The 27,469-nt window shown below is 45.1% G+C and overlaps 1 protein-coding gene across 1 annotated transcript; it reads left to right on the top strand.

Annotated features, from left to right (window-relative positions):
• Positions 1-364: 364 nt before the first annotated feature.
• On the top strand, positions 365-26,788 carry LOC137094880 (carcinoembryonic antigen-related cell adhesion molecule 6-like). Its single transcript, XM_067460803.1, has 8 exons — positions 365-395; positions 9,018-9,386; positions 11,671-11,946; positions 14,406-14,672; positions 15,166-15,273; positions 18,337-18,434; positions 21,712-21,756; positions 26,678-26,788. Exons 1-8 carry the CDS (start codon positions 365-367, stop codon positions 26,729-26,731), a joined length of 1,248 nt encoding a protein of 415 aa, XP_067316904.1. The 3' UTR covers positions 26,732-26,788.
• Positions 26,789-27,469: the final 681 nt, after the last annotated feature.

Here is a 27,469-nt window from a genome sequence, read left to right as displayed (position 1 = left end):
CACGGAAGCTTCAATTAGTCCAACGTGCGGCAGCCAGGTTACTAATGGGAGTGGGGTACAGGGATCATAGTACTCCTCTGTTGCGCCAGCTCCACTGGCTGCCAATCAGCTTCCGAGCACAATTCAAAGTGCTGGTCTTAACCTTGTTGTTCATTCGTTCAGTCGTCTCCAACTCTTCGTGACCTCATGGACCAGCCCACGCCAGAGCTCCCTGTCGGCCGTCACCACCCCCAGCTCCTTCAAGGTCAGTCCAGTCACTTCAAGGATGCCATCCACCCACCTTGCCCTTGGTCGGCCCCTCTTCCTTTTGCCTTCCACTTTCCCCAGCATCATTCCCTTCTCTTGGCTTTGCTGTCTCTTCATGATGTGGCCAAAGAACTTCCGCTTGGTCTCTGGTATCCTTCCCTCCAATGAGAAGTCGGGCTTTCTTTCCTGGAGGATGGACTGGTTGGATCTTCTCGCAGTCCAAGGCACTCTCAGCACTTTCCTCCAGCACCACAGCTCAAAAGCCTCTCTCTTCCTTCGCTCAGCCTTCCCGAAGGTCCCGCTCTCACATCCGTAGGTGACAACAGGAAATACCATGGCTTGGACTAGGCAATGGATCTTGGTTGCCAGTCTGATGTCTCTACTCTTGACTCTTTAATCAAGACTGGACCTTGCTCTCCTCCCAAGAAGGAAGCGTCTCCTGATTTCCTGGCCACAGTCTGCATCTGCACTCATCTTCCCACCTAGAAATACAAAGTCTGTCACGGCCTCCACATTTTCTCCCTCTATTTCCCAGTTGTCAGTCATTCTTGTTGCCATAATCTTGGTTTTTTGGATGTTTAGCTGCAACCCGGCTTTTGCGCTTTCTTCTTTCACCTTGATTAGAAGGCTCCTCAGCTCCTCCTCGCTTTCGGCCATCAGAGTGGTGTCGTTTGCATATCTGAGGTTGTGAATGTTTCTTCCAGCCATTTCCACCCCAGCTTTGCATTCCTCAAGCCCCGCACATCCTTGCATGATGTGTTCTGCATACAAGTTAAAGAGGTTGGGTGAGAGGATGCAGCCTTGCCGGACGCCTTTCCCAATCTGGAACCCGTCTCCTGTTCCGTGGTCAGTTCTGACTGTTGCTACTTGGTCTTTAACCCATAAAGCCCTAAACGACTCCGGCCCAGTTTACCTGTCCGAACGTATCCTCCCCTATGAACCATCAAGATTGCTAAGATTGTCTGGAGGGGCGCTGCTCTCGATCCCACCCGCCTAACAGCCGCAGCTGGTGGGGACGAGAGACAGGGCCTTCTCGGTGGTGGCCCCTCGACTCTGGAACTCCCTTCCACTGGAGATCAGAACTGCCCCTTCTATCTTGACGTTCAGGAAACACGTGAAAACTTGGCTTTGGGGATTGGCATTCGAAGAATGAGCCATGATCCTGTGATATGGATGGATGACGGCGAATAATGGTTTTTGATGATGATTGACCACTGTAATCATATGACTGTATTTTGCTATTTTAATGTTTTAGTGTGATTTAGAATATGATGTCTTACTGACTGTCTGTAATATTGATGCTGGAAACCGGCCTGAGTCCCTCGAACGGAGGTGAGAAGACCGGGATACAAAACTGCTAAATAAATAAATAAATAAATAAAATATACCGCTACTCCCAATTTGGTTCGGAGCAGTTTACAGCAGTAGATTAAAACAATACAATTAACTTTAAAATACAATAAAAACAAGAACAGACATAGCCCCAAGTTACTCTAGAACATGGCCATGTTCTAGATGCATTCTCTCCTGACGTTTCACCTCCATCTATGGCAAGCATCCTCAGAGGTAGTGGGGTCTGTTGGAACTAGGAAAGTGGGTTTATATATCTGTGGAATGACCAGGGTGGGACAAAGGACTCTTGTCTGCTGGAGCTAGGTGGGAATGTTTAAACTGACCACCTTGATTATCATTTGATGGCCTGGCAGTGCCTGGAGCAATCTTTTGTTGAGAGGTGATTAGACGTGCCTGGTTGTTTCCTCTCTGTTGTTTTGCTGTTGTAATTTTAGAGTTTTTTTAATACTGGTAGCCAGATTTTGTTCATTTTCATGGTTTCCTCCTTTCTGTTGACATTGTCCACATGCCTATGGATTTCAATGTGTTGCCTGACATGGTGGTTGTTGGTGTGGTCCAGCATTTCTGCGTTCTCAAATGATATGCTATGTCCAGGTTGGTTCCTCAGGTACTCTGCTATGGCTGACTTCTCTGGTTGACGTAGTCTGCAGTGCCTTCCATGTTCCTTGATGCGTGTCTGGGCAATGCTGCTGTGTTTGGTGGTCCCTCTGGAGACTTCTTGTCCACAGCTGCATGGTACACAGTAGAGTCCTGCAGAAGTGAGAGGATCCCTCTTGTCCTTTGCTCTTGTCCATAGCATTGGCTGGATTTTCTTGGTGGGTCTGGAGATAGTTTGCATGTTGTGTTTCCTCATCACGTTCTTTCCTGTTCAACTGTCCAGCCCTTGCCTTGAAAGCAGCTGTTTTACTTCAGAAACGTTGTTTTTGTGGCTGCCACAAACTAGGTTGAATGGGTAGAGACTCTACGATGAGATACTCATTGGAAAACTAGAGCAAAATGTGCCGCAGGAACATAGGATCAGAGAATCCTAGAGTTGGAAGAGACCTGGTGGGCCATCATCCAGTCCAACCCCATTCTGCCAAGAAGCAGGAAAATCACCTTCAAAGCACTCCCAACAGATGGCCATCCAACCTCTGTTTCAAAGGCCCCAAAGAAGGCGCCTCCACCACACTCCAGGGCAGAGAGTTCTACTGCTGAACAGAACTCACAGTCAGAAAGTTCTTCCTAATGTTAAGACGGAATCTCCTTTCTATCCAAGCCCTCCCAAAAGATGGCTATCCAGCCAGAAACTTCTTTCTAATTTCAGACGGAATCTCCTTTCTATCCAAGCCCTCCTGACAGATGGCCATCCAGCCCCTGCTTCAAAGCCCCCAAAGAAGGAGCTTCCACCACACTCCAGGGCAGAGAGTTCCACTGCTGAACAGCCCTCACAGTCAAAAAGTTCTTCCTAATGTTCAGATGGAATCTCCTTTCTATCCAAGCCCTCCCAACAGATGGCCATCCAGCCTCTGTTTCAAAGGCCCCAAAGAAGGAGCCTCCACCACACTCCCGGGCAGAGAGTTCCACTGCTGAACAGCTCTCACAGTCAGGAAGTTCTTCCTCATGTTCAGACGGAATCTATCCAAGCCCTCCCAACAGATGGCCATCCAGCCTCTGCTTCAAGACCACCAGAGAAGGAAGGAGAAGGAGCCTCCACCACACTCCGGGGCAGAGAGTTCCACTGCTGAACAGCTCTCACAGTCAGGAAGTTCTTCCTCATGTTCAGACGGAATCTCCTTTCTATCCAAGCCCTGCCAACAGATGGCCATCCAGCCTCTGTTTCAAAGGCCCCAAAGAAGGAGCCTCCACCACACTCCAGGGCAGAGAGTTCCACTGCTGAACAGCTCTCACATTCAGGAAGTTCTTCCTAATGTTCAGATGGAATCTCCTTTCTACCCAAGCCCTCCCAACAGATGGCCATCCAGCCTCTGCTTCAAGACCACCAGAGAAGGAAGGAGAAGGAGCCTCCACCACACTCCAGGGCAGAGAGTGCGACTGCTACTTATTTATTTATCGTGTCAGGAGCAAACCAAACAGTTGTATTGCATTGAAAACAAACAAGCAAACAAACAAAGCAATGTTTGCAAATGCTGGTCCACTCTCACAACCACCATGTCAGGCTACAGGAGATAAGACATTGAGATCCACAAGAAGCATGTGGACAATTTCAACAGAAAGGAGGAAGCCATGAAAATGAACAAAATCTGGCTACCAGTATTAAAAAAAACTCTAAAATTAGAATAGCACAACAACAGAGAGGAAACAAACAAGGACATCTAATCACTAGGCTTGGGTGATCCAGTTCGTTAATTTTGTAATTCGTTATTAATTCGTATTTAAATTAGCTTACGATCCAATATCGAGCCATGCAGGAATAGTGTGAGGAGTAATTAAGAATCGAAACAATTTTTCCAATTTTCGTAATTATTTCGTAATTATTTTGTAATTATTTCCGTATGTCTGATGCAAGTTTTACAATCTCACATTTACCCCACTTCCGGTCCCTTTGCTCTGCTGCTTCCTTCCTCTTTCCTCATGCTTCTTCTTGCCTCACTCTAATAGACAATACTATCATATAATATATAATATAATAATATTATAATAATATATTATATTATATTATATTATATTATTATAATACTATTATATTATAGTATTGTATATTATATTATATTATATTATTATATTATATATTATATTACTATATTATTATATTATAATTGTATAATATAAAATAATATATTATAATATAATATATATAATATAATAATATGTAATATAATAATATTATAATATAATATAATATAATATAGTATAGTATAGTATAGTATAGTATAGTATAGTTGTTTGTTTTATCACACCAACAGTCAACAACAGAGGGAGAGGGAAGCTTCAGAAGTTTCCCCTGTCCCGTTTGGAGGTTTTTTTTAGGATATTGCGCAATTGCGTCCGCCATTAACGAATCGATTCGTAATTTACGAAATTTCGGAAATTTCGAAATTTGGAAATCTTAAATTTCGGAAGTCCTCAGAATTTCTAAACACTAGTGCACCGCAGAAACGAAATGAGTTTAGAACCAATTTTTTTCTTGATCGGCCAAGCCTACTAATCACCTCTCAACAAAAGTTTGCTCCAGGCATTGTCAGGCCATTATATGCTAATCAAGGTGGTAAGTTGAAACATTCACCCCCTAGCGCCAAAAGACAAGAGTCCTTTGTCCCACCCTGGTCATTCCACAGATATATAAACCCTTTTTCCTAGTTCCAACAGGCCTCACTACCTCTGAGGATGCTTGCCATACATGCAGGCAAACGTCAGGAGAGAATGCCTCTAGACCATGGCCATATAGCCCGAAAAAACCTACAACAACCCAAACTTTGTAAACTTTGTAGTTGATTAAATGTTCCATGAGGAAACACTTCCTGACTGTGAGAGCCGTTCAGCAGTGGAACTCTCTGCCCCGGAGTGTGGTGGAGGCTTCTTCTTTGGGAGCTTTGAAGCAGAGGCTGGATGGCCATCTGTCAGGGGTGATTTGAATGCAATATTCCTGCTTCTTGGCAGAACGGGGTTGGACTGGATGGCCCATGAGGTCTCTTCCAACTCTTGGATTCTATGATTCTATCATTCCTTTGGCATTTAAATGTCCAGTAGCTGGCCATTTGGAGTGCCTCTGGAGTTACTATCAGAAGGCCCTTCCACTGCTGAACAGCTCTCTCCCACAGTCAAGAAGTTCTTCCTCATGTTCAGGATGTCCCGCAAAAGCAATGTTTTGACAGTGTTTTAGACTTTTCCCATGTTTTTGTGATAGAACCAATTCAGAAATGAAACATATAACCCTGGAACAAAAATTGTGTTACGTAGTGTAATCTGGACATTGCAATGGCTGGATCCCCATTTTCTGAAAAGCAAAAGGAGGCGGGGGGGGGGGGGGGGAGACGGGACCCAATGACTTTTGGGGTGGATTTCAGAGAAAAAAAAGCCAATGGGATTTTGGCCTGTATCAAGAGGAGCCTAGTGTCTAAATCTAGGGAAGGCATGCTCTATTCCGCTTTGCTTAGACCACTTTACCTGGAGTATTGTGTCCAATTCTGGGCACCACAATTCAAGAGAGATATTGACTCTAAGCTGGAATGTGTCCAGAGGAAGAGGGCGACTCAAAGGATCAAGGGTCTGGAGAACAAGCCCTATGAGGAGCAGTTTAAGGAGCTGGGCATGTTTAGCCTGAAGAAGAGAAGGATGAGAGGAGATATGATAGCCATGTATAAATATGTGAGAGGAAGCCACAGGGAGGAGGAGGGAGCAAGCTTCCTTTCTGCTTCCTTGGAGACTAGGACGCAATGGGACAATGGCTTCAAACTACAAGAGAGGAGATTCCATCTGAACATGAGGAAGAACTTCCTGACGGTGAGAGCCGTTCAGCAGTGGAACTCTCTGCCCCGGAGGGAGTGTGGTGGAGGCTCCTTCTTTGGGAGCTTTGAAACAGAGGCTGGGTGGCCATCTGTCAGGGGTGATTTGAATGCAATATTCCTGCTTCTTGGCAGAATGGGGTTGGACTGGATGATGGCCCATGAGGTCTCATCCAACTCTAGGATTCTATGATTCTATGATTTTTGTGTCCTTGTTTCAAGAGTAGATTCTCTTCATCAGGCTTCCTGGGGGTTATTTCATTCAATCAAATATCATAGTCACTTCTGTGGTTTTTACAAAATTGATAACACCATTGGCTCTGTCGAGAGACTTCAATACACTCCAATCGCGAATGGAAGGCAGAAGCAAGTTACACTGTATTGAAGAAGCCTGATGAAGAGAATCTACTCTTGAAACAAGGACATAAAACACCCGGGGAACCTTGTTGTGCATTCCCAAGTTTGCTGAACACAACACGAATTGTTTCCAAGTTTGATGTATTCTACGTGAACTATATTCCCAAGTGTATGGAACACGGTGGTGTATTCCCAAGTTTGCTGAACACAATATGAATTGTTTCTAAGTTTGATATATTCAACGTGAACTATATTCTAGGCTTGGGCGATCAAGAAAAAAATTTGGTTCTAAACTCATTTCGTTTCTAGGTTGCGCTAGTGTTTCTAAATTCTGAGGACTTCCGAAATTTAAGATTTCAAAATTTCGAAATTTCCGAAATTTCGTAAATTACGAATTGATTCGTTAATGGCGGACGCGATTGCGCAATATGCTAAAAAAAAACCTCCAAATGGGAGAGGGGGAACTTCTGAAGCTTCCCTCTCCCTCTGTTGTTGACTGTTGGTGTGATAAAACAAACAACAACTATATTATATTATATTATATTATATTATATTATTATAATATTATTATATTATATTGTTGTATATTATATTATTATAATTATTATAATACCTTGCGGACCGCATCTCGGCCTATGAGCCCACGAGGGCCTTGAGATCGTCCGGGGAGGCCCTTCTCTCGATCCCGCCTGCCTCACAGGCACGTCTGGCGGGGACGAGAGAGAGGGCCTTCTCGGTGGTGGCCCCCCGGCTGTGGAACACCCTCCCTGTAGACATCAGACAGGCGCCCTCCCTTATGTCTTTCCGTAAGGGCCTAAAGACATGGCTATTTGAGAAGGCATTTAACTGAGCGCTACATTTACTGGTAATGGCAACTGGAACGGAATATGGTTTACGAGCTTGGTTATGATTCTACGATAAGACAGAGCGGATTATTTAGTGTAATTTATTATTGTGTATTAGTGATTATTGCTTATTGTAAATGTGGTTTTATATGTTGTACACCGCCGTGAGTCGCCCTAGGGCTGAGAACGGCGGTCAACAAATGCAGAAAATAAATAAATAAATAAATAAATAATATTATATTATATATTATTATATTATATTTATTTGCTTCATTTTTATACCGCATTTTTCAGCCCTTAACAGGCGACTCAATGCGGTTTATAATATTATAATATTATATTATATTATTGTATATTATATTATTATAATATATTATTATATTATATTATATTATATTATATTATTATAATATTATTATATTATATCATATTATGTTATTGTATATTATTATATTATATTATATTACTTTATATTATAATATAATATATTATAATATATTATATATATTATATTATACAATTATAATATAATAATATAGTAATATAATATACAATACTATAATATAATAGTATTATAATAATATAATATAATATAATATAATATTATTATATATTATATTATTTATGATATTATAGTATTGTATATTAGAGTGAGGAAATAAAGCCCGACTGCTCACTGGAGGGAAAGATACTAGAGACAAAGTTGAAGTCCTTTGGTCACATCATGAGGAGACAGGAAAGCCTAGAGAAGACAATTATGCTGGGGAAAGTGGAAGGCAAAAGGAAGAGGGGCCGACCAAGGACAAGATGGATGGATGGCATCCTTGAAAGGACTGGACTGACCTTGAGGGAGCTGGGGGTGGTGACGGCCGACAGGGAGCTCTGGCGTGGGCTGGTCCATGAGGTCACAAAGAGTCGGAGACGACTGAACGAATGAACAACAACAACAACAATATTAGAGTGAGGCAAGAAGAAGCCTGAGGAAAGAGGAGGGAAGCAGCAGAGCAAAGGGACCGGAAGTGGGGTAAATGCGAGATTGTAAAACTTGCACCAGACATACAAAAATAATTACAAAATAATTACGAAATAATTACGAAAATTGGAAAAATTGTTTCAATTCTTAATTACTCCTCACACTATTCCTGCATGGCTCGATATTGGATCGTAAGCTAATTTAAATACAAATTAATAACGAATTACGAAATTAACGAACTGGATCACCCAAGCCTAGTGATTAGATGTCCTTGTTTGTTTCCTCTCTGTTGTTGTGCTATTCTAATTTTAGAGTTTTTTTTAATACTGGTAGCCAGATTTTGTTCATTTTCATGGCTTCCTCCTTTCTGTTGAAATTGTCCACGTGCTTCTTGTGGATCTCAATGTCTTATCTCCTGTAGCCTGACATGGTGGTTGTGAGAGTGGTCCAGCATTACAAAATAATTACGAAAATTGGAAAAATTGTTTCGTTGAAAACCTTGTGGACATACTGAAATTGATCTATTTGACCTATGTAGTTATTTTGTAAATCTTATCTATTGTGTTTGTTGCTCTACCAAAGTGTGTCCTGTATGTACTATGAAAGTTACTTAAGTTCATTATAATAGGACAATTACATATTTACAATTCATTTATAGATATCTGTGTTATTTGAGAATCTATTTCAGAGACCCAGAAGCTGCTTTGAGATGGTGGCCACATCCGCTGGGGTCCATGGCCTTTTTGCTTTGAATTCATGTTTTGTCCCTTCTCTCCCTCTCTTGTTTTCTCACTACAGTCTCAGTCCTAAGTTGGTGCTTCTTGTTGACCGGTGCCCAAAGTGGGACAACCACCACTATCTCGGTGCGCCCATCGAAGCCAATTGAAGGAGGAGACGTCAGCCTCATCCCCGCAAGCATCCCTGCAAGCACTGTGTCCTGCCGTTGGTTCCGAGGGGGAGATGCTCTTGCAAACACCATCCTTGTCTACTACATCTCTTCACCTCCTACACAGAGACCAGGAGCGAACTACACTGGGCGAGAGACTATAGACTCCAACTGCTCCCTTCACATCACAAATTTAGCAGGAAACTACTCTGGAACCTATCTGTTCTTACTAGACAGTACTGTCGAAACTCTAAAAGGGGAAGTGGAACTCCTTGTCTCAGGTACGTTTCAGGGGTTCTTCAGGCACCCTGTCTTTCTTTCTGAAGCCTTCCTACCTGAATGTGGAGATGGACAACTGAAAGGAGTCCCTTCCTCTCCTAAAATGCATTTCCTCCCAAAAGAGGCTCCTGATCCTTCTACCCTTGTCCTTTGCCTCTCAGAAGTGGAGCTAAAATAGTCCTCCCTGGGCCTAGAGAGGGGCCAAATGAATCTGTTGGGGAGTGAATGAATGTCCACATGATACATGGAATCAATTCACTTTAAGGCAGTGTTTCTCAACCTTCCTAATGCTGTGACCACTTAATCCAGTTCCTCATGTGGTGGTGACTCCCAACCATAAAATTATTTACACTGCTACTTCATAACTGTAATTTTGATACTGTAATGAATTATAATTTAAATATCTGATATGCAGGATGTATTTTCATTCACTGGACCAAATTTGGCACAAGTACCTGATACGCCCAATCTAAGAGCATTCTGAACTTGACCAACGATGGAATTGAACCAAACTTGGCACAGAGAACTCCCGTGGCCAACAGAAAATACTGGAAGTTTTGGAGTTGTAGTTCACCTACATCCATAGAGCACTGCGGACTCAAACAGACAGATCTGGACCAAACTTGGCATGAATACTCAATATGGCCAAATGTTAACACTGGTGGAATTTGGGGAAAATAGACCTTGACATTTAGGAGTTGTAGTTGCTGGGATTTATAGTTTACCTACAATCAAAGATCATTCTGAACCCCACTAATAATAGAACTGGGCCAAACTTCCTACACAGAACTTTCACGACCAATAGAAAATACAGGAAGGGTTTGGTGGGCATTGACCTTGAGTTTTGGAGTTGTAGTTCACCTACATCCAGAGAGCACTGTGGACTCAAACAGAGACAGATCTGGACCAAACTTGGCACGAATACTCAATATGGCCAAATACGAACACTGGTGGAATTTGGGGAAAATAGACCTTGACATTTAGGAGTTGTAGTTGCTGGGATTTATAGTTTACCTACAATCAAAGATCATTCTGAACCCCACTAATAATAGAACTGGGCCAAACTTCTCACACAGAAGCCCTACACCTTGAAGGTACTTGCTGGCATGAGCCTCCCTCCAGCCTTGCACATTCTCCCTCACCTGCACATGCGCAGCATGCTGCCATGCGCCAAGCACGCTTGCTCTCCCCTCCCCACATGGAGTCTCAGAAACAGTCCTCTCCTTGGCTGAGAGAGGGTTGAGAGGCTGGCCAATCTCCAGAGGCGGCTCATCCATTACGCGAAGTAAGCGGTCGCAGAACACTTTTTTTTTTTGCCAGGGGCGCAGAGGCCCATCCTGGGCCCGGTCCTGATCAGGATCTTCATTAATGACTTAGATGAAGGGCTAGAAGGCAGGATCATCAAGTTTGCAGACGACACCAAATTGGGAGGGAGAGCCAAGACTCCAGAGGACAGGAGCAGGAGTCAAAGGGATCTTGACAGGTTAGAGAGATGATGGGCCAAAACTAACAAAATGAAGTTCAACGGTGATAAATGCAAGAGACTCCACTTAGGCAGGAAAAACGAAATGCAAAGATACAGAATGGGGGACGCCTGGCTCGAGAGCAGTACGTGTGAAAAAGATCTTGGAGTCCTTGTGGACAACAAGTTAAACATGAGCCAGGAATGTGATGTGGCGGCAAAAAAAGCCAATGGGATTTTGGCCTGCATCAATAGGAGCCTAGTGTCTAGATCTAAGGAAGTCATGCTCCCCACGCTCTATTCTGCTTTGGTTAGACCACTTTACCTGGAATATTGTGTCCAATTCTGGGCACCACAATTCAACAGAGATATTGACAAGCTGGAATATGTCCAGAGGAGGGTGACTAAAATGATCAATGGTCTGGAAAACAAGCCCTATGAGGAGCGGCTTAAGGAACTGGGCATGTTTAGCCTGAAGAAGAGAAGGCTGAGAGGAGACATGATAGCCGTGTATAAATATGTGAGAGGAAGCCACAGGGAGGAGGAGGGAGCAAGCTTGTTTTCTGCTTCCTTGGAGACTAGGACGCGGAAAAATGTTAAAATCAGCTGGAAAAACAGGGGAGGGAGAGGCACCTTCCATTAACGAAGCAATTCGGATTTCTGACATTTCAAAAAAAAAAATCGGAAAAAAATTCAGATTTTCATTTCAAAATCGAATCGCCAGCGCACCCTACATCCGAAACGAGTTTTGAACCTTTTTTTTTTTTTTGGATCAACCAAGCCTAGTACCTACCTAACTTTGTCCCCTTTTTCTTTCTCTACAGAACCAGTTAGCGGAGTCTCCATCACCAGTACTCCCAGTGAGATCCTGGAAGGCGACGTCACGACCCTGACTTGCAGTGCCGCAAAGGGCAGCGAGGTCTCCTTCTTCTGGTTCAAAGGGGACCGGATCTTGGAAAGCGATGATCGTGTCTCTTTGAGCAACGATAGCCGCGTCTTAACGTTCAACACGACACTCCGGCAAGACTTGGGCGTCTACACCTGCTTGGTCAACAACAGCCTTTCTAGTAGCAAAGACAGCCAGACACTCGAAGTTTTCTGTAAGTCTGGCTTTCTACTTTGAGGGAAAGAAGGGATAAAGAGTCAAGTCTTTTAGAAAAAAGAGTAATCCTTAAGGCAGTGGTTCCCAACCTTTTTGTGACCAGGGACCACTTTGACCAGGGACCACTCTTGGCCATGGTGGTCCACGCTCTCGTTACATCTAGGATAGACTACTGCCATGCACTCTACGTGGGGTTGCCTTTGAAGACTGCTCAGAAGCTTCAAATAGTCCAACGAGAGGCAGCCACAGGCCCGTAGCCTTGATTTTTGATTCGGGGGGGGGGGGGCTGAGTTTGTTTTGGGGGGGGGGGCTGAGTCTGAGTGAAAGAGGGTCTTTTGTATTGTTACCCCAATACCCCCATGCATATGGGATATATTGAGTATGGGGATCAGATCATGATATGAATAAACATAACAGTTTAAATCAGGGGTCAGGAACCTTCGGCCCTCCAGGTGTGGTGGACTTCAACTCCCACAATTCCTTGAGGCTCGGCATTCGCCCCAAAGGCTTACCTTGGCCTCAAGGAATTGTGGGAGTTGAAGTCCACCACACCTGGAGGGCCGAAGGTTCCCCATGCCTGGTTTAAATAATGCACCAGTAAGGCCTTCTCGCGGACCACCATGAGAATTTCGGGGGGGAGGGGGCTGAAGTTCCTCGAGCCCCCCCCCCCCCCCGGCTACATGCCTGGGGCAGCCAGGTTAATAACTGGGGCGGCATACAGGGAGCATACAACTCCCATGTTACGTCAGCTCTCCTGGCTGCCTGCTCGGAAGCTTCAATTTGTAATTCTTTGTAAAGCACTTATGGAGAAGATCCTTTGAATCCCCCCAAAGGGCTGCTCCGTGCTTGGTCAATGGACACTTAGAATCCTAGAATCCTAGAGTTGGAAGAGACCTCATGGGCCATCATCCAGTCCAACCCCCTTCTGCCAAAAAGAAGGAAAATCGCATTCAAAGCACCCTCGACAGATGGCCATCCAGTCTCTTTTTAAAAAGTAGGAGCCTCCACTACACTCTGGGGCAGAGAGTTCCACTGCTGAACGGCTCTCACAGTCAGGAAGTTCTTCCTCATGTTCAGGTGGAATCTCCTCTCTTGTAGTTTGAAGCCATTCCTCCCTTGCGTCCTAGTCTCCAGGGAAGCAGAACACAAGCTTGCTCCCTCCTCCTCCCTGTGACTTCCCCTCACATAGTTATACATGGCTATCATGTCTCCTCTCAGCATTCTTCAGGCTAAACCTGCCCAGCTCTTTCAGCTGCTCCTCATAGGGCTTGTTCTCCAGATCCTGGATCATTTAAGTCTTTGAATGTAAAGGAGGCAAATCATGCTGGAGCATAGTGTCTAGATCTAAGGAAGTCATGCTACCCCTCTATTCTGTTTTGGTTAGACCATATCTGGAATATTGTGTCCAGTTCTGGGCACCACAATTCAAGAGAGATATTGACAAGCTGGAATGTGTCCAGAGGAGAGCGACTAAAATGATAAAAGGTCTGGAGAACAAGCCCTATGAGGAGCGACTTAAGGAGCTGGGCATGTTTAGCCTGAAGAAGAGAAGGATGAGAGGAGATATGATGAGAGCCATGTATAAATATGTGAGAGGAAGCCACAGGGAGGAGGAGGGAGCAAGCTTGTTTTCTGCTTCCCTGGAGACTAGGACGCAATGGAACAATGGCTTCAAACTACAAGAGAGGAGATTCCATCTGAACATGAGGAAGAACTTCCTGACTGTGAGAGCCGTTCAGCAGTGGAACTCTCTGCCCTGGAGTGTGGTGGAGGCTCCTTCTTTGGAAGCTTTTAAACAGAGGCTGGATGGCCATCTGTCAGGGGTGATTTGAATGCAATATTCCTGCTTCTTGGCAGAATGGGGTTGGACTGGATGGCCCATGAGGTCTCTTCCAACTCTTTGATTCTATGATTCTATGATTCTATGCTCTTGGGTTGCCCAAAACAAAAGTGAGCACCAAGCCATTCCTTGGTGCATTTTGTATTTTTGGTTTATATAGCTCTCTTTCCAAGACCCAAGGCCTGCCTTTCCTGCATCCATCCCTGTAGGGCGCAATGATCTCATGATTCATCCCAGTAAACCAATGTACACAATGGGCTCCGTCCCCAGTCTCTCTTGAAATGCGGACTCCAACCCAAGTGCAAACTACACTCGGCCTTCTAACAACCAAATGAACAAGTTGCAATTCTTTAATCCAGCTTTAAATAACACCAGGAACTACATTTGCACGGCTTCCAATGTGGAGACTGTCCTGATTGGATCTCAAGTCCTTCAATGCCGTCTTCCATTCATCCCTTTTTTTATCCCCACCTGAAAATAAGCTTCCCTTAGATCCAGTTTTGTGACGATCCTTCCCTTTGACAAATGTCCCAACATATCTTTCACTAAAGGCATTGAGTATTGATTTGAAATACATATGGCATTCAGACCTGATCCTTCTCCCTTTTCTTTTCCAGATGGGCCTGATGACATTCACCTCAACTCGCATCTGGTAGAGGTCACAATGGGACTCTGTTCCCATCTGAACCTTTCATGCATTGCCAACTCCAACCCTCCAGCACAGTTTCAGTGGTTTTTCAATTATACTGATATGAATGTGACTGAATCAACCTACAGCATTGGCCCAGTGACCTGGGAAGATGCAGGAAATTACACGTGCCAGGCTTCCAACAAGAGAACCAACAAGACGGGCAGTGCCACCATCACCATTAAATTGCAAAAGGGTGAGTGTCCAAAACTGGTGACCAGTGAAGGCTTAGGCCAAATATTTTGTCCATTTCAGCTCACTCTATCAGTTCCATCATGGAAGGTAATCTTAAATCCTTCCATCTTGATGCCTATGGCAGTCTTGCTGCTGTGGTCATACATGGCATCCACATTGGAAACATTGGAATGCCATTCAAACCCAATGGCTGGGTTCTGGAGGGGTGGGAATAGGGCTAGACCCATTTGCGGTAGGTTTCTCCATTCTTTTCAAAGAGAAATGTCCCCGTCCCCCCCACTTCTTTTTGAAGTGCAACATTTTTCAATCTTCTCCCTTCTTTTTGAAGTGGAATGCTTTGCAGTGTTCTCCCTTCTTTTTGATGTGACATGTTGCAATGCAGACAAAATGGGAAGGTATGTGACAAGGTTGGAAAACCTCATCTTGAGCATCCTGACCCACGATGCTAGCAAATTACCCCAAATGCAATCCTTTTCTATGCTTTTCTTTGGCAGATCTTCTTGAAAGATTGGGACTTGGACCTGGAGCCATTGCTGGGATCGTGATCGTGAGCTTGGCATTGGGATTGGGCCTGGTTGGAGGCCTGCTTTATTTCTTTCTCCGTAAGACTTTGGGAACTTCCCAGAATTCCTGTGTTTCTTTACCAATCTGGGGGGAGGGGAGACATACAACTATACCAATAGCTACATATCCATGGAGGACGCTATTTGAAAGACGATTTGATAGGGACAATATGGGCAGGATAGAGAAGCCAGGATGGACGGCACCACCTGGAACCCCAGGTCTCGGCGTTGGCTGGGAGAACTTTTGCACAATTAAAGCTTGTGTGCCAGCTGCGCCCATACCTTGGGAAGTCTGACTTGGCCATAGTGGTGCACGCTCTGGTTACATCCCAAATAGACTGCTGCAACGGTCTCTGCGTGGGGTTGCCTTTAAAAACTTCTCAGAAGCTCCAATTAGTTTAGTGGTCAACGGCCGGCATGTTAACTGAAGCTGCGTACAGGGAGCACACCACTCCTCTGTTGCGCCATCTCCACTGGCTGTCAATTAGCTTCTGGGCACAATTCAGTGCTAGTTTTAACATTTAAAGTCCTAAACGGTTCTGGCCCAGATTACCTGTCGGAACATATCTCCTGCTGTGAACCATCACGAATCTTAAGATCATCAGGAGAGGCCTTGCTCTCGATCCCACCACTCTTGCAAATTTATTTATTTATTTATTTACTTACTTACTTCACTTGTATACCGCTCTTCTCAGCCCTCAGGCGACTCAGAGCGGTTAACAACCAGTATCAACAACACAAAATCATTAGTCATTTAAAACAGTAATATCAATTAATTAACATCAAAACATCAATACAACAATACAGCAAAATAACAATCCATCATGTCTCATCAATAGAATCAGCATCCGATCTCGTTGTCCATTAATCCATATTCCAGTAATCAATCAATTGCACTGCTTAGTTAAAAGCCTGTTTGAAGAGCCAGGTCTTCACTCTCTTCCAGAATGCCAATAAGGAGGGGGCCGATCTGATCTCTGTAGGAAGGGCGTTCCACAGCCGGGGGGCCACCACTGAGAAGACCCTGTCTCTCGTCCCCGTCAGGCGTGCTTGTGAAGCCAGCAGGACCGAGAGCAGGGCCTCCCCAGACAATCTTAATGTCCTAACTGGTTAATAGGAGGAGATGCGTTCGGACAGATAGGTCGGGCCAGAACCGTTTAGGGCTTTAAAGGCTAAAGCCAGCACTTTGAATTGTGCCCAGTAGCAAATTGGCAGCCAGTGGAGCTGGCGCAACAGAGGAGTGGTATGCTCCCTGAGTGCCCTCCTGTTAGTATCCTGGCTGCCGATTGTTGGACCATTTGAAGCTTCCGAGCAGTCTTCAGAGGCAACCCCACGTAGAGAGCATTGCAGTAGTCCATACGGGATATAACCAGAGCGTGGACTACCGTGGCAAATGTGGTTGGTAGGGACGAAAGACAGGGCCTTCTCAGCAGTGGCCCCCCGTCTGTGGAACTCTCTCCCTAAGGGCTTCAGGTTGGCCACCTCCCTCCTGTCCTTTAGAAGACAACTGAAGACCTGGCTCTGGGGCCAGGCATTTGATTAGAGGCCAGCGGCAATAGGAAAAGGAAATTTGGATTTTGCGACATGGATTCTCGTGGCTTGACTTGGTTTTACTGGCACGTTAATCTATTAATTTATTGTTAAATTTTACTGATGATGTTGTACAATGTTTTAAAATGATTTTATTGTGAATTGTAATTTTTATGGTATTTATGCTGTTAGCATCCTCTGGTGCTCATGTGAGGCCGCACTGAGTCCCCTTTTTGGAGAGAATGCTGGGATATAAATATATAAAATAAATAAATAATAAATAAACTTCCTGACTGAGGGAGCCATTCAGCAGTGGAACTCTCTGCTCCAGAGTGTGGTGGAGGCTTTGAAACAGAGGCTTTCAAAGCCTTCATTGGAGGCTTTGAAACAGAGGCTGGATGGCCATCTGTCAGGGGTGCTTTGACTGCAATATTCCTGTTTCTTGACAGAATGGGGTTGGACTGGATGATGGCCCAGGAGGTCTCTTCAAACTCTAGGATTCTATGATTCCATGACTGCCTTGATAAGAGAAAATGCTGAAAATGGCTGGGAGGATGATGGGAGAACTCTGAAGGAAGGCTGGAAGGACAAAGGGGAGGAATTGCTGAAAGAGAGGCTGTTGGGGAAGGCGTGGATTGAAGCCTCTTCAACCTGAAGTATCTGAAAGGGATAAAGAAGAGTTGTGATGTGAGTAAAGGTTGGCAGAAAACAGATTTTGGATAAGAAGTTAGCCATGCCTGGACAGAGCATTAGTTCCACCAACTGGCTTCTGCTATTGATGAAGGCATGATGGAAATACATAATACACATATTGGAAGATATGTATTTGATGTAACCACATTAGAAATAGGAATTAGAAAATATAAAGGATGTATGTATGCATTAACTTCACTTCACTTGGCTTCTTAAAAGCTGCAAAATTAGATGCCTCAAGAGAGGCCAAGGTCTAGGAAAGGAATGTCAAGAGGCCTCTGGCAAATTTCAAGAGACTCTTTCCATTTTGGTACCAAGCGAAGCTTATTGTAAGGTTAATGAGCTGGCCATCAAGAGGCTTCAGGAAGGACTTATCTCAAGATGGATGGAAGCTCTTGCTATCAGTAGCCTAGTAGACACTCTGGCACATGGTCCTCATTAGATAAAGATGCTTAAATGAAGATTGACAGGTGTTGAAGTTAAAATATGCCATTGAAGTCAATGTAAAAGTAGAATTTTGTGATGCACATTGTGATGCCTGTATGATGCATGCATATTATTATAAAGGGTATATAAACCAAGGCTTTTCTTTGTTTGGTACCCTGTCTCTGGACTACCAGCAGGGTCCATATCCGGTTGATGCCAACCGAGAATAAACCATGCTTTTTCAGACCTCAGGAACTCTCTTTGTCTTTTTTCCTCAAACCTTCTCCTTGCCATTTCACTATTATAAGTCCTTGTGCCAAAGAGCATCCAAATAAAGACCTTATTGCCATCAGGATGGACAATGGGTGATGATGATGGGAGCTGTAGCCTGACAAATCCAAATCAGGGTTTCCTACCAAGTCTTGATTCCTTGCTTTCTTTCCTTTCCTGCAGGGATCCGCCCTCAGAGAAAGAAACCAACCTCAGACCCCATCCAATCTGGACCTCCAGCCTATGAAAATGTCTCTCGTCCAGGACAGAGGAACATTGGGGTGAGCCAAGCTCCTTCTCCTTCCTTTTTGCCGGAAGTTCCAACTAGTACAACGGGCAGAAGCCAGGCTCCTAACGAGCTAATTATAGGGAGTGCTCAACGCCCCTAATAAAACAGCTTCACTGGCTGCCAATTAGTTGCCGGGTCCAATTGAAGGTGTGGGTTATGACCTATAAGTCCTCTATGGTTTGGGCCCCGCCTATCTCCTCAAATGTTTCTCTCATTATGGACCAGCACAAAATCTAAGATCTACCAGGGATGCCCTCCTCTTGCTCCCACCACCGTCTCAAGCAAAAAGTGAGGATGGGGGAGAGGGCTTTCTTGGTGGTGGCCCCTCACCACTGGAACGCCCTCCCTAGGGAACTAACACAGGTCCCATCACTCTCCTCTTTTTGGAAGGACTTGAAGACCTGGTGGTTTCATCAAGCTTTTGGTAAGGACTCTAGTTAAGGCCCAACCAGCACCTTCTCTGTTCCCTTGTTCCTCCTCCATGTTGTGACACTGGCTTCTGGCCAACACCTTCCTCTTCAAAACTGCCAGAAGTAGCCCCAGGCCCAAAGGACCTTTGATAAGGACTAGTCCCAGGCCTGATGCCCCTGGCCTCCAGTTAAGGCCCAACCATCACATTGACCATTCCCTTGTTCTTCTTCCACATTGTGACATTGGCTTCTGGCCAAGAACTTCCTCTTCAAAATTGCCAGAAGGTCCTGGAAGAAGTAGTCGCAGGCCCTAAGGATCTTTGATAAGGACTAGTCCCAGGCCTGATGCCCCTGGCCTCCAGTTAAGGCCCAACCAGCACCATGTCTGTTCCCTCATTCCTCCTCCACATTGTGGCACTGGTTGCTGGCCAAGACCTTCTTCTTCAAAATTGCCAGAAGGTCCTGGAAGAAGAAGCCCCAGGCCCTAAGGACCTTTGATAACGACTAGTCCCAGGCCTGATGCCCCTGGTCTCCAGTTAAGGCCCAACCATCACATTGTCCATTCCCTCGTTCTTCCTTCACGTTGTGACACTGGTTCCTGGTCAAGACCTTCCTCTTTAAAATTGCCAGAAGGTCCTGGAAGAAGTAGCCCCAGGCCCTAAGGACCTTTGATAAGGACTAGTCCCAGGCCTGATTCCCCTGGTCTCCAGTTAAGGCCCAACCATCACATTGTCCGTTCCCTCGTTCCTCCTCCACATTGTGAAACTGGTTCCTGGCCAAGACCTTCTTCTTCAAAATTGCCAGAAGGTCCTGGAAGAAGCAGCCCCAGGCCCAAAGGACCTTTGATAAGGACTAGTCCCAGGCCTGGTGCCCCTGGCCTCCAGTTAAGGCCCAACCATCACATTGTCCATTCCCTCGTTCCTCCTCCACATTGTGGCACTGGTTCCTGGCCAAGACCTTCCTCTTCAAAGTTGCCAGAAGCTCCTGGAAGAAGTAGTCCCAGGCCCTACCCTGGCCAGAAAGCAGGTCCACTCCAGGCACTCTACTTGTTCCCTGGCTTTCTTTATTTACATAGGAACCCTGACCAGCCCTTTCAACCTGTCCTGGCCCACATATAAGTGGGGTGTTTGGTAACTCATCTTGTACAATGGATTATGGAATCGGGTTCTTTAAATGCATAGGATTTGGTTAGCAGGTTATATTTATATTTTAATGGCTACTCTGTATGTTTCATGTTTGTGGAAACCGTCCTGAGTCCCTGAAGGTATATAAATAAAGCTTTATTATTATTTTATTAATATAATGTATGGGGCCTCCACGAATCAGAGATCCCCAAATCCTGAACTATCCTACTCAGCCCTTGCAATGCCAAGGGGACCGTTGAGGCTTCCTTGGTTGAGTCTTCAAATCAATTCAGGTCAAGAGTCCTGAGATTACCTAGTATCCCATCCCATCTCAATGGTCACTCAATGGGTTTCCGTGGTTGAACGGAGATTTCAACCCAGCTCTCCAGAGCCATCATCCAAAGCTCAAACCATGGTGACCCTTGGGTCTCTCCACCTGGAATAGTGTTTTCCTCCTTTCCTTCTATTTTATGGAACTTTACCATTTTCTTTAATGATACGTCCAAAGTATGACAGCTTCTTTAAGCCATTTCAGCTTCCAGAGAGAATTTAGGCTTGGGTTGCTCTCAGACTGAAGAATAATTTGTTAATTCACTAATTAACATCTCACTACCTCACTACCTCTGAGGATGCTTGCCATAGATGCAGGCGAAACGTCAGGAGAGAATGCCTCTAGAACAGCGTTTCTCAACCTGGGGGTCGGGACCCCTGGGGGGGTCGCCAGGGGGTGTCAGAGGGGTCGCCGAAGACCAACAGAAAACGCAATATTTTCTGTTGGTCATGGGGATCTCTGTGTGGGAAGTTTGGCCCAATTCTACCATTGGTGGGTTCAGAGTGCTCTTTGGTTGTAGTTGAACTATAAATCCCAGCAGCTACAACTCCCAAATGTCAAGTCTATTTTCCCCAAATTCCACCAGTGTTCACATGTGGGCATATTGAGTATTCGTGCCAAGTTTGGTCCAGATCCATCATTGTTTGATTCCGCAGTGCTCTCTGGATGTAGGTGAACTACAACTCCCAAACTCAAGGTCAATGTCCACTAAACCCTTCCAGTATTTTCTGTTGGGCATGGGAGCTCTGTGTGCCAAGCTTGGTTCAATTCCACGTGTTTCCGAGTTCAGAATGCTTTTTGATTATAGGTGAACAATAAATCCCAGCAACGACACTCTTAAATGTCTAGTCTATTTTCCCCAAATTTCACCTGTGTTGGCATGTGGGCATAGTTTGGTCCAGATCCATCGTTGTTTGAGTCCACAGTGCTCTCTGGATGTAGGTGAACTACAATTCCCAAACTCAAGGTCAATGTCCACCAAACCCTTCCAGTATTTTCTGTTGGTCATGGAGGTTCTGTGTGCCACGTTTGGTTCAATTCCAAGATTGGTGGAATTCAGAGTGCTTTTTGATTGTAGGTGAACTATAAATCCCAAATGTCAAAATCAATCCCCCCTCAACCCTACCAGTAGAAAAAATAATAATTTAGGGTTGGGGGTCACCACAGCATGAGGAACTGTATCAAGGGATCGCAGAATTAGGAAGGTTGAGAACCATTGCTCTAGAATATGGTCATATAGCCCAAAAAACCCCCCTACAACAACCCAATTAATATTTCACTTTTTTCCAAATGCAGCTGGGGTCATTCATTCTAGATGCACTCAACAGGGGTCAGGATTTGGAGCCAATTTAGGGACTTTGCCAGTGGGTAAATGTCAAATGTTGTGTGCTTTCTTTGAAACAGGAGAATCTGGGAAGTCCTTCTGACTCGAGCAGCCATACATATGAGGTGAGCACAAGGGAGGGTTCAACATCTTTAGTGGGTTCAAAAAACATGCATTGCATTCAAGTCTTGAAGTTTGTGGAAGGGTTTAAGTAGAGGCTGCATGGTCCTCTGTCAGGAGGGTTTGGATGTTATCTTCCTTTATGAGAGAATGGGGTTGGACATGATGGATATCACTTGGAGATCTCTTCAAACTCTATGATTCTAGGATTTCACATGCAATTGGTCCTTGGTTACTGTCTCTTTGCAAGAGAAGGAAATAGATTCAAAGTGAAGTCAATATTTAGAATTCTAAGGACCGCGGATACGGAGAGTCCGTGCCTGGTGAAGCCAGCAAACCGCCAAAGTTCCCAGAAGAAATTAAGACTCACCAATAAAGGCAAATGACAGAGGCTTTAATATACAATCTACAGAAGGGATACATTGTACAGCAATGGATGCCCAAATGTACAAGCATACCTATATTGGAGTGTGTAAACCTGGGGGTCGGGACCCCTGGGGGGGGTCACGAAGGGGTGTCAGAGGGATCACCAAAGACCATCAGAAAACACAGTATTTTCTGTTGCTCATGAGTGTTCTGTGTAAAGTTTGGCACAATTCTATCGTTGTTGGGGTTCAGAATGCTCTCTGATTTTAGGTGAACTAGAAATCCCAGCAACTACAACTTCCAAATGTCAAGGTCTAGTTTCCCCAAACTCCACCAGTGTTCACATTTCAGCATATTGAGTATTCCTGCCAAGCTTGGTCTAGGTCTGCCATTGTTTGAGTCCACAGTGCTCTCTGGATGTAGATGAACTACAACTCCCAGACTCAAGCTTAATGCCCACCAACATCTTCCAATATTTTCTGTTGGTCCTGGGAGTTCTGTGTGCCAGGTTTGGTTCAATTCCATTGTTGATGGAGTTCAGAATGCTCTTTGATTATAGGTGATCTATAAATCCCTGCAAATAAAACTCCCAAATGACAAAATCAACTGCCCCATCAACCACAACAGCATTCAAATTTGGGCATATTGGGTATTTGTGCCAAATTTGGTCCAATGAATGAAAACACATCCTGCATGTCAAATATTTACATGATCATTCATAATAATAGCAAAATTACAGTTGTGAAGTAGCAACGAAAATAAATTTATGGTTGGGGGTCACCACAACATGAGGAAATGTATTAAGGGGTCACGGCATTAGGAAGGTTGAGAACCACCATTGTAAAAGATCCGTACATTAACATTGTTGAAGTCTCCCTCCACTATCTGTAATTGGCTGGGCACAGGGAGCCGGCCAGAGCTGCCTCCGCTTTTGATTGGTCAGCGGGCAGGCTCAATCCAGCTCACTCTGGGAATGGTGTTGACCCTGTTGATGTGGCTGGGGATTCCCTCCTTCCCAGGTGGGAAAGCTCAGAGGCCACCAATCATGTGCTTGATGTGTTTCTTTGTGCCCCCAAAGAAGTGATGCCCATATCTGGGGAGTTTAGGCCATAATTTCAAATACAATGTGAGTCTGGGCATGGAGATGATGTAGTTATGTAGAAATAAAGTCCAGGTTACTGGGGACAATGGGACCTGTGAGTCCTCAAGTCCATTCCTAGACAGGACAGACAAAGGGAAGGTTCTAAGATGTCTATCGAGATGTCAAGGTGATCATAGTTTCCTTGTCCAACGTCCTGTGTGGATGATGTCTCAGGTCCCACCTGAAGAGATATCGGATGGGAAATCATCAGCCCATCGGTAGAACTGATGGCGCAAGGGGTTAAAGCCTTGTGCCTGCAGAAGTGAAGACTGACAGGTCGCAGGTTTGAATCTGGGGAGAGTGCAAATGAGCTCCCTCTGTCAGCTCCAGCTCCTCATGTGGGGATATGAGATAAGCTTTCCACAAGAATGGCAAAACATTAAAACATCTGGGCATCCCCTGGGCAATGACCTTGCAGATGGCCAATTCTCTCATACCAGAAGCGACTTGCAGTTTCTCAAGACACTCCTGACATGAAAAAAAAAAGATAGTAGAACCGTTGATCCATGAAATAATCCATGCTGCACCTCTGGCTTGAGGAGCAATGGGACACTTCTAGGTCAAAGCAGAGGCTGAGCAGTGCCTCTTGTCTTGGGAAATTGCATATATTTATTAAGCAGAGATATATCAAATAGCAAAAAATAGAAAAGGGACACAGTGTATTTGGACCAGGTTGGAGAGGATACCGTTTACAGAAGACGTTGTTAGAATGTTTCCTCTCCTTTTACTAGTTAGTCCCTGCGTACATGCACATCTCTCGGTCAGCAGATATGGTTAGTGATGCAAATGAAGTCGTGGTGGGTCCTTTGGCCTAAGAGTGACCTGCTCTGGAGATAGAGTTGTCCGGTCAGGAGGTCATCCAAAGGTAATGGTCTTCGTGTGTCAGGACTCAATTTCTGACGGCATGAAGACATCACAAATTCCCTCCATGACATCCTGACTGGATCATTCTGGCTGCCTCAGTTTTCTCTCTTTGACATTTTGAAGGCAGCAGAGTGCGCTGGAAACCTTGTATTGGAACTTGTGAAGCAACAAGTTCTAATAAGGAAACTGAGAAGAGGGGGGAGATGGGCAGGAAAGATGTATAAAAGGAAGTGGTGGTGGGGAAAAGTCAGTCGTGTCTTTCTTTGTCGCAGAGAAACAAGTAATATATTCATTTCCAAGCAAAACCGGCTTGTGAGTGATCATTTAATATTGCTATATAAAACCTACAGTCTTACATCATGCCCAACTTGGTAGATGTGTTTCTCTGTGTGTGTGTGTGTGTGTAGGGCAAGGGAGAAGCCAGGGTAAAGAGTGTTAGACAGCAATATGTGCTATACAGATTTGGCCTAGGAAGGGAATATTCAATATGGAAAGAGATATGTCTCATCAAGGAGGGATTGGGGCTCTTGAGGGAGAGATTCGCTGCTCCGGATCCCATTTGCATTTGCGCTGGTTCAAATCAGAGCATCAATGGGGCAGTTAATAAAAGACAATAAAAGGGATTTTATTTATTTGTTGTGTCAGAGCAACCAGTCCATTATACTACATTTCTAACAGAACAAAGCAAACAGAAAAATACACAACTTGTGAGTTTGGTAGTTGGTTAAATGTCCTTTGACCAGTATCTGGCCACTTGGAGTGCCTCTGGTGTTGCCGCAAGAAGGTCCTCCATGGTGCATCATGTGGCAGGGCTCAGGTTGCATTGCAGCAGGTGGTCAGTGCTTTGCTCTTCTCCGCACTCACATGTCGAGGATTCCACTTTGTGGCCCCATTTCTGAAGGTTGGCTCTGCATCTCATGGTGCCAGAGCGCAGTCTGTTCAGTGCCTTCCAAGTCGCCCCATCTTCTGTGTGCCCAGGAGGGAGTCTCCCATTTGGTATCAGCCATTGGTTGAGGTTCTGGGTTTGAGCCTGCCACTTTTGGACTCTCGCTTGCTGGGGTGTTCCAGCGAGTGTCTCTGTAGATCTTAGAAAACTATTTCTTGATTTAAGTCATTGGCGTGCTGGCTGATACCCAAAAAGGGGATGAGCTGGAGATGTCTCTGTTTTGGTCCTTTCACTATTGGCTGCTACTTCCCGGCGGATGTCAGGTGGTGCAATACCGGCTAAGCAGTGTGATTTCTCCAGTGGTGTAGGGCGCAGACACCCCGTGATAATGCGGCCTGTCTCATTAAGAGCCACATCCACTGTTTGAGCGTGGTGAGATGTGTTCCACACTGGGCATGCAGACTCAGCAGCAGAGAAGCACAGCGCAAGGGCAGATGTCTTCACTGTATCTGTATAAAAGGGATATATATGTGTGTATGTATATGTGTGTTTGTGTAGGGAGGTTTGGGTCTCACAAGCTGCTGCTGCTGGCTCGTAGTAGAGTCATAGCAGCCCCTTGGATGGTGGGCTTCATTTGGCTTTGTGTTCTTGGCATACTTGATGTGCTACAGATCCAAGGGGGGGGGGGGGGTGTTGTGTTTGATATCAAAATATTGCATTTACGCTATATAGAATCATGGTGGTTGTAGTTTCCCACAGTTTTGAGCCTTCCTTACCAAAGTTAAACATGAGCCAACAATGTGATGTGGCGGCAAAAAAAGCCAATGGGATTTTGGCCTGCATCAATAGGAGCCTAGTGTCTAGATCTAAGGAAATAATGCTACCCCTCTATTCTGCTTTGGTTAGACCACATCTGGAATATTGTGTCCAATTCTGGGCACCACAATTCAAGAGAGATATTGACAAGCTGGAAAGTGTCCAGAGGAGGGCGACTCAAATGATCAAGGGTCTGGAGAACAAGCCCTATGAGGAGCGGCTTAAGGAGCTGGGCATGTTTAGCCTGAAGAAGAGAAGGCTGAGAGGAGATATGAGAGCCATAAATATGTGAGAGGAAGCCACAGGGAGGAGGAGGGAGCAAGCTTGTTTTCTGCTTCCCTGGAGACTAGGACGCAATGGAACAATGGCTTCAAACTACAAGAGAGGAGATTCCATCTGAACATAAGGAAGAACTTCCTGACTGTGAGAGTCGTTCAGCAGTGGAACTCTCTGCCCCGGAGTGTGGTGGAGGCTCCTACTTTTAAAAAAGAGACTGGGTAGCCATCTGTCAAGGGTGCTTGGACTGGATGATGGCCCAGGAGGTCTCTTCCCGGAGTGTGGTGGAGGCTCCTTCTTTGGAAGCTTTGAAACAGAGGCTGGATGGCCATTTGTCAGGGGTGATTTGAATGCAATATTCCTGCTTCTTGGCAGAATGGGGTTGGACTGGATGGCCCAGGAGGTCTCTTCCAACTCTTGGATTCTATGATTCTATGATTCTATGAGTGGAGGGGCCTCATTGAATTGCAATTCCCAAGATCCCATGTTGTTGTGCCATGTAAATTCAAATGGAAGCCATGGCCCTGGTTTTCATGTTGTATATAATTGTGTGGTTTCTTCCATGTTGTCTTTTCAGTCCTTGCAAAAGAGAACCCTGGATGTCTATGAAGAGATCAAGCATCTCAAATGACAGACAAGCCATTGCTCCCTCTTCCACTTTGAGTTGAACTGTGGATCTTCCCATTTGGGTGACATCCGTTCTCCCTTTCGACTGCAAGATGGATTCAACGCCCTCCACTGAAAACACCTAACTATGGCTGTGTCCACACTGTAGAATGAATGCAGTTTGACACCCCTTGGAACTGTTGCGGATTCTTCTTGCTCACCAGGTCCATGGGCTCTCAGGACGGCTGATCGCCAGTGCTGGTTGCCGCTTATCGGACTCGGTATCTGTGCCTTAGATTCCAATATCCGCGGCTTGGATCTCACTATCCGCGGCCATTTTAAATTGCATTATTTCTACAAGATAGATGCACCTGAAGGCAGCTCTGTCTGGAGAAATGTGGTGTTGGGTGCCTTCCAAACCTTTCTGACCAAAAGCCAGCACATCAGCAAGGTTTCCCTGGGGTAAATCGAGTTTTTTTATTTCCTTTCTATGCCACCTTTGTCATATCTGTTGATTGCATTTTTATCCTGCCTTTCATAGAATCATAGAATCCTAGAATCAAAGAGTTGGAAGAGACCTCCTGGGCCATCCAGTCCAACCCCATTCTGCCAAGAAGCAGGAATATTGCATTCAAATCACCCCTGACAGATGGCCATCCAGCCTCTGCTTAAAAGCTTCCAAAGAAGGAGCCTCCACCACACTCCGGGGCAGAGAGTTCCACTGCTGAACGGCTCTCACAGTCAGGAAGTTCTTCCTCATGTT

The sequence above is a fragment of the Anolis sagrei genome, chromosome X (assembly GCF_037176765.1).
Source record: "Anolis sagrei isolate rAnoSag1 chromosome X, rAnoSag1.mat, whole genome shotgun sequence".
In the NCBI taxonomy this organism is placed as follows: Eukaryota; Metazoa; Chordata; class Lepidosauria; order Squamata; family Dactyloidae; genus Anolis; species Anolis sagrei.
The sequence above is the reverse complement of the archived record's forward strand: the minus strand, read 5'-3'. Positions and strand labels throughout refer to the sequence as shown.